Raw genomic sequence first — 16,084 nt, forward strand, 5'->3', positions numbered from 1 at the left:
GGGTTGACTCTCACACACAGCGCAGTCCCCCACACACAGAGCCATGCCCAACAGCGACAGACCGACCGACGCTGCTAGAGGGCTGCCAGAAGATAACTTCAAAGTTGGTTTCGATATGAGCCCGAGAGCCGAGCGAAGGAAAGACATCGAGTAAAGCTTTAGTTTTTTTTCTTTTTGTTTGTTTGTTTTGGTTTGGATTTTTTCGGAAATCAAGTGGTGCTTAGGGCTTTTTTGATCAGCAAATATCCAGAAAAGACGCTTTTGGAGAGCGCACCGAGCCGAGGGCGCATACACGGCGAGAGGAGGTACACGGGAGGAACTTCGTCGCGGTCAGACACGCACCGAAGCGACTTCTCTTTGTCGGACACACGAGTGTTTGATCACACAGACGTTCTTGTTGTTACTGAGAGGAGCACTGTTGCTAATCTTGGCGCCGCTCTCTCGGAAGACGCGCGTCAAAGTTTGGAGAGCGGAGCTGCGCCTTTAGAAAAGCAAAAGCTGGTGGCAGTTTATCGCTCTATTGCAAAGAACTTAACTCGTCCCGTCCACTTCTCCTTGCTGCCGGTGCCCGTGTAGCAACTCAAACAGCGGCTGCTTCACTGGGAAGATGTCCACCGACAGAAATCTGACACATCTCGACTTTAGACGTCGCTTCCTTTGAGTCCGATTCAAGGAGTTGCGTGTTCACCTCGCCACACGCACAGAACAAGAAAAATAAATAAATAAAAGAAGTTAGAGAGAGAGGCGCTGCGAGAACTGAGCCAGTATCTCGGGACAGACTTAACGAGAAAACGTTTTCTGAAGTTTTGCGGTAAACGATGGATCGTTGAGGCCAGGGAGAGACACTTCGTCAAAAAAAAGAAAGAAAAAAGAAGAAAGCGCTGGTGAATCCTTAGCACTTGTGAGTCAGTGCGCTTACTCAAAGGAGTAGGGGGCAAAGGAGCCCGGCGTTCCCCTCGTTGGAGACCCCATGTGAACTGGGTATAACAAGAGATTTTGGTGTGTTGTGTTGTTTTGTGTTGTTGGGGAGGTGGAGGTTGGATAGTAAAGACAAAAGAGACGGATAAAGTCTGAGAGTGAAGCGGCTAATTGCTTAGTCCGTCCCTCATTACCATATCCAATGCGCGTCCATTGGCCTCCAGCCAATCCTCCCCACCTTCACACACTGCCATTAATCGCGAGGCATTATTCACTATCATAATTATTATACCGACATGCGCAATCCAACGCACAGCAACAGCAGCGGCAGCAGCAACACCGGCTAATTTCAGATTTATATTTTTTCTCTCCTCCTCTCTCTCTCCGCCACCAGACTGTTTGCGAACTTTTTGTGTGTTGATTCGCTCTTCGCTGATGTATCTGCAAAACGCAGACACATCTCGGAGCGCAAACGCAGCAGCATCGCCACCACTAAAGCCAGCAGCATGTCCCGACGCAAGCAAGCCAAACCGCAGCACCTCAAGTCGGACGAGGATCCCGCACTAGCCGGGGTGATTTCCGAGCACGGTGAGTGGATTTGATCAGCTGAAGTTCCTTTAGCCTGATCTGCTTTCAGAGCTTCCCCTCGCAGCTCTGCTCTTCAATTTACGTTTGTTTCTTTACTTTGTTTGACAAACGTTTTAACACATTCATTTGGATTATTATCATCATTATTATTATTATTTTGTTTTTTTGTAGTGGGGATACTGGATTTATTTCATAGGCATAGGCGGAATCATTTGCAATAAATCAAAAAACGATGCGAATATTAAGTCAAAAGTGTCACCTTAGTCGAAGAAGAAGTCTGACGATTTAGAAGTTTTGTGTCTGTTTTGTCCCCCCTCCCTCCCTCCCCCAAAAAACTGTTAAACCTGCATCATATGATCGTCTTTTGTCAGGCAGGTTAATTTTAATAATAGTTAAGAGTTTACATTTTGGTTACAGCGTCTACATTAGGTGCCGGAGGCCCATTTTAAAGGCCTGTCTAAAAAACAAAAATCTCGGAGCTCTGTACACTGCAAAATAGTGTATTTCAACACTTTTGCAGTTGGTTTCGGACGTGCACGCGCACGCGCCGAAATGCAAGCACAACTGTAACAAACACACGAAAGAAGTTGGAAAATTATTTGGCTTTTTTTTCTCCCAGAGGTTTAGAATTATTTATTCCGCAGATGTGAAAGCAATGGGTCGTAATAGTTTTTTTTTTTTTTAAAAACACTTCATTTAAAAAGCCGTTTAATTTATACGTTTCTATTTTTTATTTTTTATCTTGTTTTTTTTTTTTTTTTGTTTAGTTTTTTTTTTTTTTTTTGCATGTGTGTCTCTTGTCCCTGAGCGCCTGCGGAATCTGTTGCAGGTCGAAGACTTGTTTTGTTATGGAAATGCTTTTTGTTTACCCCCACCTCCCCACCCCACATAAATTTAGCACACTTGATTTGTTCCTTTTTGCGCACAGTATCGACAAGATCGGTTGACAAAGCTCGTCTTCGCCATGTGGGGGGAAAAAAGGATTATTTGTCCTTTATACTGCGCTTTTGCGCAGCAACACTATCATTATAGGGCTAAAGTCAGGTCCGAAGGCAGATGAAGTGCTGCAGGAATAATATGACTGGATTTCTATAAAACAAAAAAACGTACAGAGCACAAGTCCCACATTATTTGGCAGATTATTATTGAAATTGTGGCAAATCTAACATTTAAAAAAATCATTTTATGTATTGGAAATATGAGGATAAGACAAAATATGTCAATTTACTGCAGCATATCTTAACAACAATACTGTAATTTACTTGAAAACTTAAAAAAAAAATCACAATTTGTCAATTTCATTTCTCTTATTTAAACTTAGAAAGCTGTGTGTGTGCGTGTTTATGTTTGTGTGTGTTTTGGGTATCAGTGAAGCTCAGAGCTCTCAACAAATCACTGCTATTATTTATACCTTTCTATCTTGGCCCATGTTGGTCAACACTCACACCCAGACGCAGACACCCACACATGCACACACACACTTACACGCGAACACGCACACACACATTTTCCAGGGTTTCTTTAGAATAGAAATGTGTGATGTAATCTCTGGGGAGAAGCTCTCTTTGCATGGGGAAATGCTGGTGTGAGGGGTGGGTGGGTGGGGGATCACACTGATGATTCCCGACTCTTTTGTTCAGTTTACTCTTTGGATCTCTCCTTTTTTTTAAATATAATTTCTGACTAATTGACAAACACAGACACTTTTCCTGATTCGGTGTTTCAGATGACCCTGCTCAGATTCTGTACAGAGATAATCATCCATCAGGTTGCACTCCTGTAGGATTGTGGATTGAAAATCAAACTTGTTTTTGCTCCTGTCCAATCTCACGTTTGGATGATTTCGAGTTTAGGTTACAAATATTTGATTTGAAATGTTGATTGCAATTTATAAAACAGAAAACAGTCAGATCCACAGAGAGAGGGAAAAAAGAAGAGAGGAATTTAAAAAGAAAAAAATCTCTACACACTTATTCTGAATTTTATTCCACAGATTAACACACACCTCCTGGCATAATTAAAATACACACAGACTCAGACAGCGTTATCGGTAACATACTGTATGCTGTCAGTGCCATTGTGCTCGAGACTGGAAGTGTCCGTGGAATGTTCTTTCCTTGCTGAAGCAACTATACTGGCTCGCTTGTTTTCAGGAAAGACGTAGCAGTGAAACAATCTCAAGCCTTTGGCAGAGCACAGTGAGCCCATACATACTTAAATAAACCTAATAATACCATGCTTCAACCAACACTACCTTACATGATGAGCTACGAATGTCACCCTGTCAGTGTGTCGTTGCAGCATGATCGGATTCTCCGCTCTCTGTTGCTGTGTGGTGCAGCTTGCGACGAACACTATCGATTGTTGGCCTTGACATAACCACCGCGTATTAACGTCGATGGGATTCAAAAGTTCCAGTCGTCAGCCGCTGCTCGACTGAGACTTAAAATCCATTTTTGCTCAGTTTAGTGCTGAAGAGAACGTCAAGAAGAATGTGGTGTTCAAATTGTGCTCAGGGATCTTCACCATTTCTTACAAATAAGAAAACAAGGAAAGAATCAGCCAAATCGAACCCTGTGCCTGCAAAGCTTCAGCTTACACCTTCATTTTCCCTAAATATTCCCAATATTATTTTGTCTCCTTTGTATGTGGCATTTATGACTGCTGTCCCTCTGCAGCTTACTGAGTACTCTTTAATGTGCCGCATCCATGAAAACATGAAAAACTAAAATCAAGTGCCAACAAGCCCTTGTCTGGCATATCATGTCCCCTCAGGCTTTCCGGACACTTTCCTCCTGGGGGCATGGGAGGGTTTTTGTGTGTGTGCGTGAGTGTGTGTGTGTTTGTGTGTGTGTGTGTGCTAGGATGGGGAAAGGGAAGAGGAGGGGGTGGTCTGCTTGGAAGTGCTTTTATAAAGCTTGCTGTCTTAACCTTTGTGTAGCCCCGGGCAGCCAGATCCTGCCGCTAGATGTCAAGCTCCTTGTACAATTAGAACATGTGTGCCGTTGACCTTGGCAGCGCAGTTTCCTCGTGTCCTAGAAAGCGTTAGCAGCAGCAGGCTTTTCACCACGCCACCGCTTTCTCGGCATCCAGTGTCGTTCAAGGTGTGAATGTGCAGGGGAGCAATGGTGGCCAAACTCTGCGCTGTCACACGAAGATTTAGAAGAATTTTCAAAGGTAAATTTCCTCAGTTGTCAGTGGACATGCACAGCATCGTTCAAGCAAGAAAGGCAGATTTCTTTTTCTAAAATTATTACTCTGGAAAAACATGAGACACTTGAGGAACAGGTAACAACAAGGCTCAGGTCACAGTCGCAATTGTTTGAAGTCAAAATCTTCTCAGAGTTCATTCTGGGCTGAGCCCTTTTCCTTTCTTTTCGTCATAGCAGCAGAGGCACGGGCGTGTATGGTTATGAATCCAAAAAAATGTAATAAAGTGAGAAAATCCCTGCTGGTAGTGACAACATGGTTGTTACCACTTCCCCTGCAGCGGGGCTTTGTTTGCCTTTTGTTTTAATCCACTCTCACCATTGGGTGCAGGCCTGTGGACCACCCACATAGTTGTGCCAAAGATGTCTTCAAGAAGGCACTCAAATATGGCTGTGTCTTAATTACCACTCAGCACACGAACAAGTGAGATCCTGATTGAGAGGAAGGACTAGACAGGGAAGGGAAGAACTATTTAATGTTAGACAAGACAGCAGATTTGGAGGATTTAGGTAAAAAGCTAACATGTAGTCAGCAGAAGGGGTAAATTTCTCCTTTAAATGGTTTGGTTTCGATGGTTTGGTTTTGGCTTATTCAGATGATTTTAAACACCAGTTTGTCCAGAAAGTGGGGACGCGGAGGAGCAACGTGTGAGCGAAGATGTGCAGCTCTGCCTTCTGTGTAAAACAGGAAACATATAGCTTTGAGTTCAATTTGATTTAAACAAACCCCAAGCAAAGATTAATAAAAAATCTCCTTTGACGTTAGAGAACGAGAGCGCCTCGTCTCGGACTCTTTTTGTAAATCCGGAGGCAGAGAGGCATCTTGGCGAGTGTCATCTGGACAGAGTGTCGTCATTGAATACTGTATTGCAAATGCTTACACAAACAAATCGTTAATGTTTTGGCTGCTCCACATCTGCAGGCCATGACAAAGGCCTCTCTGTTGGGGCAGATATGACTGTACCACTCTGCAGTAGGGCTGACCAGGCCGATGACACACACTCACAGCGCTGTGCTGAGGACGACTGAGCCTCTGCAAGTCCGAGGATGCACTGGGTCATTCGTGGATATGCTTCATGGGTACAGCAGGACAGCATAATTATTTAGATTTCCTTTTTTTATTGAATCTTGATTATTATTATTTTTTAAATCATGCAAACATGCAGTTAATCTTAACTTTGCTAGGACGCTTAACCAGTATGCTAAAGAGTCATTCTTTTAAACAAAAATGAACTAACTACAAATGTTCAGAATTTAAGTGACATTTGTCTTCTTCCGGTGCAGATTATGTCCCAGTTAGAACGAAGCAGAGTGCACGCTGTGTCTCAGTTAAAATGTCTCATCAAACAACTTAAAATAACTTGAAACGTCTTTATTTTTTATTTATTTATTTATTTTTTTGTACTCACGATTAGAGTTGCGGAAGTGTGTCAAAAAGTGTAATGGAAAAATTTAATCAGGCCACAAATTCCAACATTGTTGGACGCAGCAGGCCTCTTTTTTTTCTTTTTTTCCCCCCTCAACTTCCAGCTTGAGCAGGACCAACAGGGATGCATCTCTCTTTAAGGGTCCTAAGCTATCCTCACATTCTTGAGAAGAATGCATTTTAAGGGGGCAGAAGGAGGGGCCTTTTTTTAGGAAGAGCGCAATCACAGAGGCTGGTCACGATATACTGCTCTCACAGACTGCTGTTGGTGTAAATGACATGTAAGTTCTCGGGGTATGATGAAGACTTTTTAATTGCGCATTTAAATTACAATACCCTGCACTTACTGAGATTGAAATACCTCGACGTAGGGTAAATGCTCCCACTGTCATTGCTGTTTGTTTTCATTATGTGAATCTGGAAATTGTTAAGAATGGGAAAATTTGTAATTGGCCAAGGCTTCGGTGCTTCTCTCAATGCCCGGCTCTGTGACTTTCACAGAATCTGTGGTAAGCATGAATACCTCATCTGATATAATATGTCAGATTAGCAGTTTCAGTTGGCATGCCAGAGATTGCTGAGCAAGATAGCGGACACACAGATTCAATGTCTACAATCCCCCTATTGACTACCTTCAACTTAATATTCGTAAATGAAGACTCTTAAAGCAATGAAAAATGGATGGGATTTTTTTTCCGTCCCCTTCTTTTTCATACTATAGGAAAATCAATATTAGCCCCTTCCCCAACACAAACACATATAAAATCATATAGAAACACACACACGTATGCATGCATCCCTTTCCACTGTGTTGCATTGCAAACCCAAAGCAACCACAAAATGTCGCCTCTTAGCTCCACAGCACAAAAGCACTGTACAGGTTAAAGCAACACAGTTGTTTTAAGATTATGAGCTTTCCTAATGCTCGTTTGTTTGTTTGTTTGTTTGTTTTTTCCTCGGGAAGTATGACAATAATCTGCAATGCACGCAGCTGTAATTTGTGTTTCTATGATTAATGCTGACTAACTGTAGCATTAGTCAAAGTAAACCTGAAAACGGCAATTTCGTGTGTTTTCCTTGTTTTTTAGCGGCGTGCACATTTTTAAAGAGGCAGTGTATTTTATACAACTACACAGCGTTCAGATTTGAATTTTAAAAAAAGCATCGGACATAAGATTTTTTTTATTTTATAATAATAATTAGCGCTCTAAAGTTACTAAAGTTATCAGACAGGAAGGATTTTTTTAAATGGACAAAATGTAATTTATAAGAGTCTTTTCTTTCCTTTTTTGTTTTTGTTTTTTTGAAAATAAGTCAATTTAGGAGCAGAGGCCTGTGTATGTGTAGAGGTGACTGGTACACTCTACTAACGGCAAAAAAGCATGCTTTTGCAGGTCTACGTGTCGTAATTTTTTAGGTGTTTGTCCTCGTACATATGCACATAATCTGTGAATTCTCTTTGTCCGTCTTAGGAAACGTGTCAGTGTGTGTGTGTGTGTGTGTGTGTGTGTGTTTGTGTGTGTGCGCGAGAGCGAGAGGTCAGAGGCATACAAAGACCCCCACTTGTAATTGTATGAATGAATAAAAGAGATTGACAGTAATACCATTCTAATAACTAATCAGCTCAACACAATGCCTACTCATTTGTGTTGACCTTTCAACCCTCAATTATGGAAATGAGTTCTGCTGTCCGCTGCTGGGCTAAGGAGCTTTTTAGCCTGCCGTCACGTGTCGCTGACGTTTCCAGTCACTTGCTCCTTTTCACTTGTCAATTTCTGTTTTGTATTTGAGCTTAAATGACTAATTTGTTTTTCAATGGATTTTTTTTTAATACCGAGGTCTCAACGTACAATGTATGTCTTGGGATAAAACCATAAGAATTTTACATTTTCTTTTCCTTTAATTCCTTAATTGATTTTCTTTTTAACTGGCAGCACCCACGATTTAGTAAAATAATATCTTACTTTGTCAGCTCTAACCCCAATGAGGATGAGAGCACGGAGTCTGTCCAAAACTGTTCTGCTGATAATTAATTAAGTCACAGACACCAGACCACGATGGCGCATGGCCCCTTTGGCCACAAATTACAGGAGGAGTGATGAATTTCTTTCCTAATGAGTCACTGTAATTGGCAAAAATGCTTCATTTCTGCTTTGCTATGGTTTACTCCACTTTAACCTTTGAAGTTAGCACAAGCAATGTATGAATCTCGATTGCTCACTTGAAAAGCATAACGGGTCTTTTAATGATAAGGAAATGTGCACTATATGTTCCAAGGAATTTTCTGATTCTGATTTCTTTTTTTAAAATTTAGTGAACAAGCTGGTTTAGCCCACTGGGTGAGCTGCTTAGAGGAAAAAGGAAAATATACACAAGTGAAAGCAGCTAAATTCAGACATGCAACTTTTATGCTTTGGGATTTTTTTGTCATACACATACAGTAATAATTAACCCGAATTTAACTTTTTTCTTAGTTATTAACTACTTTTAAACAATATAGGATCACTGAAGAACATAACCTTGTTTTATAGCAGCCTTTGCATGAAGTAAATCTTTTTCTATTTCCAGCAATTGCCCATGAAATTGTCTTAACATTTTAAATGTGTATACACAGTGGTTTAATTTGTGGATAAATAGTTTACCAGGTATTCGCTGGTCGTCAAATGTAAACTGAACAGGAGACGACTACGAAATAAAGTACGTGCTAGATGTCTTGTGGTGACTGAGTGTGCTTCCTACTCAGACATTTTTATTTATGCAGACATCCCCGACAGAGAGACCCGCACGCTATAACTAAGGGGGGGGGGGGGGGGGGGGGGGGGGGGGTTAATAAGAGGAGGCCATTTTTACATGGTTTATATCAGGTGTGAATTTGGTCCACGCTCGGAGCTCGCACGGGTCTGTTTGACTCTTGATGGTTGCATGTCAAAGAGGAAGTGGCTTCCTACAACTGTGATTAAACATGTGTAACTAATCAGTGACTTTGCTGCCATGGCACTAGCATGTAATTTGTTGAGTCTTATGTCAGAGAGCATGGCCAGTGGAGAGAGAGGAGTAACACACTGAGTGTTGCCTAACTTAAAGGGAATGTTTTCTATTGGGAACATTTTGAAAAAGAATGAAATTGTGAAAACTTTTAAATTATAGTGATTTAAAGCGCACATTTTAAAAGGTCAAGATTTATGGGTTTTTTCTATTTGTAGATAGTGTACAAAAAAAAGTTGAAAGTCAACAGATATCATTACTTACATATGATAATGCATTTTTGTGACAATGTGGCAAAAGTTCAGTATAGTTATTTGCTTAGATTCAGGGCTCTAGCATTACCTTTGCGATGCTAAATGGAAAGCCAGGCATTTGAAATTCAAGTGGAAATGACTGAGCTTGATAGCAGAGGGGAATCCTAATAGGGCCATCAAAGGTCCTGATTTGTACCCAACAGATGAGGCAGCTGTGAATTGTATGAAATATTGGAAATCAATATGTTCTATGGAATTTCATTAAGTGGCAGTATCCACAACTGATAGGCCCTCATAATTTGATGGATTGCACAAAGAAAATTATTACCTGGCCCTATGGAGAGTGTGTGAATGCACAAATCTGGGTCTTGAGAATTGGTGAACTAGGGCAATTTGTTCAGAGTGAAAAAAAAGAATATTGATTTTGGTTATGTTAAAAGAGAGAAAAAAAAATCAAAGGTTAAATCTTTGCAGCACTGCACTGGAAAATATGTGTGGATTCTTTATTGATTATTTATTCATTAATTCTTCTTTCTTCCCTCCCTCCTCCCTTTGGTTTCTTTTTGTCCCTTTTCACTCCTCTGACCCCCCTCCCATTGCTTTTTGTAGCCCGAGGTGATGTGCTGGATGATGCCGACAGCGGGAATGAGAGCCGCAGTGGCAGTGAGGAGACCCATGTATGTGAGAAGTGTTGTGCTGAGTTCTTCAAATGGTCAGACTTCTGTGAACATTTAAAGAGCTGCACTAAGAACCCCCTGGTGCTTATAGTGAATGACAATGAGGACACACCTAACCCCTCACAGGAGTACCCTACAGAGCCCTCCCCTGTACCCAGCTGCCCTAGTGAGCAGGCTGACAGTGAGGACCCCAGGGAGGGGAGCCACAGCCCTGCTGGTGAGGGGGATGACATCCCAGAGACAGCAACCTTAAATGGGGTCAGTGTCCTGGAAAAGGAGGACGAGCAGATGGAGCTGGAGCTTTCTCCCGAAAAAAATGTGGATCCTGAAGAAAGAGATGTGACATCCCCTGAGCCAGATGGCTCCCTACCTCAGCTCAATGATGTCGTTCCCTCTGCTGTTACCAGTTACGCCATGCCAAGCACCAATGTTACCTTAGAGACTCTTCATGGCACCCGTGTTGCAGTTGCCCAGTTTTCACAGAGTGTAAGGGCAGCAGCGGGCAGTGGGGTTTCCACCATGGCTATTCCCATGATCTTGGACCAGCTGATGGCCCTCCAACAGCAGCAAATTCATCAGCTGCAGCTAATAGAACAAATTCGCAGTCAAGTGGCTCTCATGAACAGACAGTCTGCCCCACAGCCTGCTCTTAACCACCATCACAGCAACGCTACTGGAAGCCAGGGGCCCGTCTCCTCCTGTGTCCCTCCTGTTGCAAGTCAGCTTCAGCTACATAATTTTATCACTCCCCCAGTCCATCAGCTGCCTGTTAGACTGCCGGCCACTCTCAATGGTCAAGGACCTTCACCTCTGACCTCAACAATAGAAGGGCCTCTCTCTCAAACACCACAAAGCAGCAGTCAGCAATCTAACTCTTCAGCTCCGATCACATCCTCAACTAACTCAGCTTTTCCTCCACCAAGTGGTACTGGATTGTCATCTCTACTTCCCCCCTGCTCATCCTCTGTCACAAACAACAGCATTAGCACTAGTAGTAGTATAACAGGAGGCAGTGGCATTAGCAGCAGCTCAACTCTTTCCAGGAACTCTAGCACCCCTCCTTCCCTCACTCACAGCACCCTCCTGAGCTCTTCTTCCAGTCTACCGCTGATACCTCACAGCTCTTCGAGCAGTGTTATCTTCCCTAATCCACTGGCCAGTATAGCAGCCACAGCCAATGCACTCGATCCTCTCTCTGCTCTAATGAAGCACCGCAAGGGGAAGCCCCCAAATGTGTCTGTATTTGACACTAAGCCCAGCTCTGAGGACCCCTTCTTCAAGCATAAGTGTCGGTTCTGTGCCAAGGTGTTTGGCAGTGACAGTGCCCTACAGATCCACCTGCGTTCCCACACTGGAGAAAGGCCCTACAAATGCAACATATGTGGCAACCGCTTCTCCACCAAGGGGAATCTGAAAGTCCACTTCCAGAGGCACAAAGAGAAATACCCACATATACAGATGAACCCCTACCCTGTGCCAGAGTACCTGGACAATGTTCCCACAAGCTCAGGCATCCCATATGGCATGTCATTGCCCCCAGAAAAACCTGTTACCACATGGCTAGACAGTAAGCCAGTTCTTCCCACAGTTCCCACCTCTGTCGGACTCCAGCTGCCTCCAACATTACCGAGTATGATGGGAGGATTTGGTGAGTCTCCAAGCCTCACTCCGCTCAACAGGTCTCCTCAGAGGCCATCCCCACCCTCAAGTGACTGTGCATCTTTGTCCCCAAATATCATCACTGACTCATGCATGACCACTACTTCACCATCCCCAAAACCAAGCCTAGGGTGTGAGGCACCTCCTTTACTGAAACCCGAAGGCATTCTTTTGCCCGCAAGCTGCTCTACTAGACCGGGAGAGAACACGACTAGCACAACGACCATAACTCAAGTGCTTCTTTCCACTACTGTCACCTCCACATCATCGTCCAGCAGTGGACAGGTCTCTGAACCCATCAGTAGCCCCAACTCGGCCTCTAATTCTGTCTCCCATCCTGTCCTTCCCATGCTCTCAGACCATTTTAAGGCCAAGTTTCCCTTTGGAGGCCTCTTAGACTCTATGCAAACATCAGAGACATCCAAGTTGCAGCAGCTTGTTGAGAATATTGACAAGAAGATGACTGACCCCAACCAGTGTGTTATCTGTCACCGTGTTCTGAGTTGCCAGAGTGCTCTGAAGATGCACTATCGCATCCACACTGGTGAAAGGCCTTTTAAATGTAAGATATGTGGGCGGGCATTTACAACCAAGGGAAATCTGAAAACACACTTTGGTGTCCACAGGTCCAAACCTCCACTTCGGGTTCAGCACTCTTGTCCTATATGTCAAAAGAAATTCACCAATGCAGTTGTACTACAGCAGCACATCCGTATGCACATGGGCGGGCAAATTCCCAACACACCCATCCCCGAAAGCCTGCAAGAAATGGATACTGACCCCTCCTTTGATGAGAAGAGCTTAGATGCCATGAGCAATTATGATGATGACCTTCTGGATGAAATGGAGCAGGCCATAGATGATGAAGCTGATTTAAAAGAGGGAGATATGGACTCATCCAAACCTTTTTCACCTGGGAGCTCTCCACCAACTTCTGTAATCTCCAGCATTGCTGCAATGGAGAACCAGATGAAGATGATTGACTCTACCGTCAACATGACTCGTACATTTGGTCTGAAGCCTTTGCAGAATGGCAGTAGCTTTGGAGGGGAGACTGACTGCTTTACCACTGATTCTCTGTCTGCAGTTGGGGATGCTGAGGGTCAAAGCTTGGGGAGCCCCGCTTTGTCTGAGTCCTCTGGCTCTATCCAGCATTTGTCCCCAGCCCACAGTCATTCTGAGAGCCAGCGATCCAAATCCCCTGCTGCACTCAACAATAATAACATCAGCAGTGCCATGACAGCAGAGGAGGTCCAAGACAACAATACAGCTGGCCTGGCAACAGTAAAGTCGGAAAAATCCGAGACGCCATCTCCGCTTCCTGCAACTGAAGGCACTGGGGCCCTTGACCTGACTGCCACTCAGCCAGGCAGGCACTTTATCAAAGAGGAGAGCCACTTCAACGTGCTGTTTCTAAACAGAGATCGAGGTGTGTATGTGCAAAAACACAAATCTAAAGTGAATTCATTATCTGGGCACATTTGGGAGTTCATAATAATGAATTAATAACAACATCTCAATAGCATAATAATTTAAAGATGAAAAATTGTTGACAGTAAGAGAATGAAAAAATAGAAAAGAGTTGTTTATGAATAATAAGGACCTTGACCAAATAACTATAAGATTTCAGCAGGGACTTTTTAGATTTTCAAATCAAATTCTGACTGTTCAAAAGCTTTTGGTGTTTTACTAATAGAATATAAATCGAATTGTTCTGTTTTTTTACTTTTGTTTGTTCAGGGCTGAGCACTCCCAATTTGGCCAGCACTGCATCAAACATGATTAAAATGGAAATGAACGGCCATGGGAAGTCAATGTCTCTGAGCGACAACCCTCACCTGCCCGTGGGCATTCAGGTTCCAGCTGCAGCGCCCCCAACCACCATGAGCCCTAGCATCAACCCCATGTTGGCTCCCCCGCCTCCACGACGCACTCCTAAGCAGCACAACTGCCAGTCGTGTGGGAAAAATTTTTCCTCAGCCAGTGCTCTGCAAATCCATGAGCGTACACACACTGGGGAGAAACCTTTCGCCTGCTCTATTTGTGGAAGGGCTTTCACCACAAAGGGCAATCTCAAGGTATGACCCAGCTTAAAGTACATTGCATCAGTTGAGTTTTACATAGGTTCAAAGCTCTGTAATATTTACAGATTTTGCCAACAAACAGTTTTTTGCTCTTGAAAAGTACTACATTAATACATTTTATTTGCTTAAAATTATGTATCAATTAAAAAAAAGAAAAAAGAAGCACAAAACAGAGAGCCTTCCAAAAATGTGGCCTTATATGTTTTTACATTTAGTTTTCCTTTCCAGCACATCCCACACAATTTCTATTTCAAGTATTTTCCATTTACAATTACAGAGTCATTATTTTTTTCATTTGTTTGTCATTTTGTCGATAATTTTAGGTTCACATGGGAACGCACATGTGGAACAATGCCCCAGCCCGAAGGGGTCGACGACTGTCTGTGGAGAATCCCATGGCCCTGCTGGGTGGGGACGCCATGAAGTTCAGCGAGATGTTTCAGAAAGATCTTGCTGCTCGGGCCATGAACGTTGACCCGGGCTTTTGGAACCAGTACGCAGCCGCCATCACCAATGGCCTGGCCATGAAGAACAATGAAATCTCTGTGATCCAGAATGGAGGCATCCCCCAGCTGCCCGTCAGCCTTGGTGGCGCAGGAATCACTTCATTGGGAGCAATGCCTGGAGGGATGGACCGCGTTCACACAGGCAGCAGCCCTCCCATGACGGGTATGGAAAAGACTGGTCTGGATGTCACAGCTAACCGTCCCTTCTCCAGATTTATGGAGGAGAACAAAGAAATTGGGATCAATTAAAGAGACTTTTCTGTATAATTCCAGGTAGGCAAAGACTACAAGGCTGTTTATGAGGAAAGAAACTGCTGATCCAGTCTGAACTCATGCGTACTATATTATGTACAGATTAAATATTTTTTGTTTGTTTTTGGAAACATAGTATTTAGTATTGATTAGAGGTTTTTGCCTTTCACCCATTCCCTGCTCACTTGATATTTCGCCTATACGAAGAATACTTTGTCTCTTGTTTGAGAATATGTCGTCTTGCAAGATTTGCATGGTACTTATTGGTTTTTATCAGTACGTTTGACTGCTTTTATGAATTCCTTTGAAAACCAGGATCCTGCCTCAGTTATGATTAGCAAGCATCTTATCTGGACAGGACTAAAACACAAAAAGGACAGAGTTTTAGCTCAAAGTCAGTCTGAACAATGTCTGCCAACCTCGTTTATGGTTGCTATTTTAAATATAAAGGGCCATGGATAGACTGAAGAAAAGACTGAAGTATAACGTTCTGTGTTCGCCTGATTTTTTTTTTCATGATCTAGAAAACTTGAAAAAAATAATGTTTGAACTATTTTAATCTTTACATTTAGTCTCCCAGCATTGTCTTATATTATTGTCGTGTGTCTTTAGTATTTATGATATTGACAAAAAAAAGCGGGTATACAAAAATATATTTAATGGCCCAAGCATTTTATTGATCTTTTTTTCTAAACTGCAGGCTTCACTCATGAAAATCTCTTTCAATGAAGACAATATGTCATTTGAGTTGAACAACAGAGAAAAACAGTAGGTTTTATTTGGATATCGGTTGAGACTATGATTATCTCATTACACAGTGAAGAAGCTAGAGATATCCGAAGCTGCTATGACCACAACCCTGCTTTTAACCTTTGTAAAAAAGAAAAAAAAGTGACCCTTTTGAATAAATATCTATGTATAGAAATAAAGACAAATCTGAAACAGGTATGCATATTTTGTATCACTTAAAAAAATAGACATCATGAGTTGAGAGTATTTGTCATGTTTGTGAATGCACTTTTTAAAAACAAGACGTTTTGTCTGTGAGTTACCGTTAACCTTTTGACTGAGCTATCTATCACGTGCTGTTTTCATTGTTTTCAGCATACCACTCCTACAATTGGTAGAGTCAGTTCTCTGTCATTGCATCTGTGCTACTCGTCAGAGTACAAACTCATCACTCAATCAACCTTCTTAAATAAAATAAAACGAAAACAGGTGTGTGTGTTGCAGTGGTCTCCTTATCTTTAATACGCTTTCTCCTTCTCTTTGTTTTTTTTTTTTTGTTTTTTAGTCATCCTAATTATTACCATTGAAATTTGGTCTTGCAGTGTGAGCCACCATGTGAGTGTGGAAAACAGCTTTTAAATCCATTGCTATTTAAACATCTGCAAAAACAACAACTTTGCTTTTGAAATTCCACCACACATATAGCAGATATGTTAGTAAGAAATTGCTTATTATCTTATCTGCCAAAACAAACTGGTGCTTTTTGGATGAGCCTAAAATGATTTTCAGCAAAGATA

At 42.5% G+C, this 16,084-nt stretch overlaps 1 protein-coding gene across 2 annotated transcripts; it reads left to right on the forward strand.

Annotated features, from left to right (window-relative positions):
- Nucleotides 1–34: 34 nt before the first annotated feature.
- sall3a (spalt-like transcription factor 3a) lies at nt 35–15,773 on the forward strand. 2 transcript variants are annotated; one of them, XM_080896438.1, is made up of 5 exons: nt 35–981; nt 1,313–1,506; nt 9,990–13,145; nt 13,457–13,794; nt 14,124–15,773. In XM_080896438.1, exons 2-5 carry the CDS (start codon nt 1,425–1,427, stop codon nt 14,553–14,555), a joined length of 4,008 nt encoding a protein of 1,335 aa, XP_080752564.1. In that variant the 5' UTR covers nt 35–981; nt 1,313–1,424; the 3' UTR covers nt 14,556–15,773. The 2 variants fall into 2 exon arrangements, with proteins under 2 accessions (XP_080752564.1, XP_080752563.1); XM_080896437.1 differs by having other exon boundaries at nt 35–1,506.
- The last annotated feature ends 311 nt before the right edge of the window (nt 15,774–16,084 follow it).

Source organism: Rhamphochromis sp. 'chilingali' (genome assembly GCF_963969265.1).
Source record: "Rhamphochromis sp. 'chilingali' genome assembly, chromosome: 11".
In the NCBI taxonomy this organism is placed as follows: domain Eukaryota; kingdom Metazoa; phylum Chordata; class Actinopteri; order Cichliformes; family Cichlidae; genus Rhamphochromis; species Rhamphochromis sp. 'chilingali'.

Bases quoted from the DNA above. Each gene is read 5' to 3' on its own strand.
- sall3a (XM_080896437.1), top strand. From the start codon at position 1,425: ATGTCCCGACGCAAGCAAGCCAAACCGCAGCACCTCAAGTCGGACGAG. The intron at 1,507-9,989 runs GTGAGTGGATTT...TGCTTTTTGTAG, and splicing joins CGGGGTGATTTCCGAGCACG to CCCGAGGTGATGTGCTGGAT. The intron at 13,146-13,456 runs GTGTGTATGTGC...TTGTTTGTTCAG, and splicing joins GTTTCTAAACAGAGATCGAG to GGCTGAGCACTCCCAATTTG.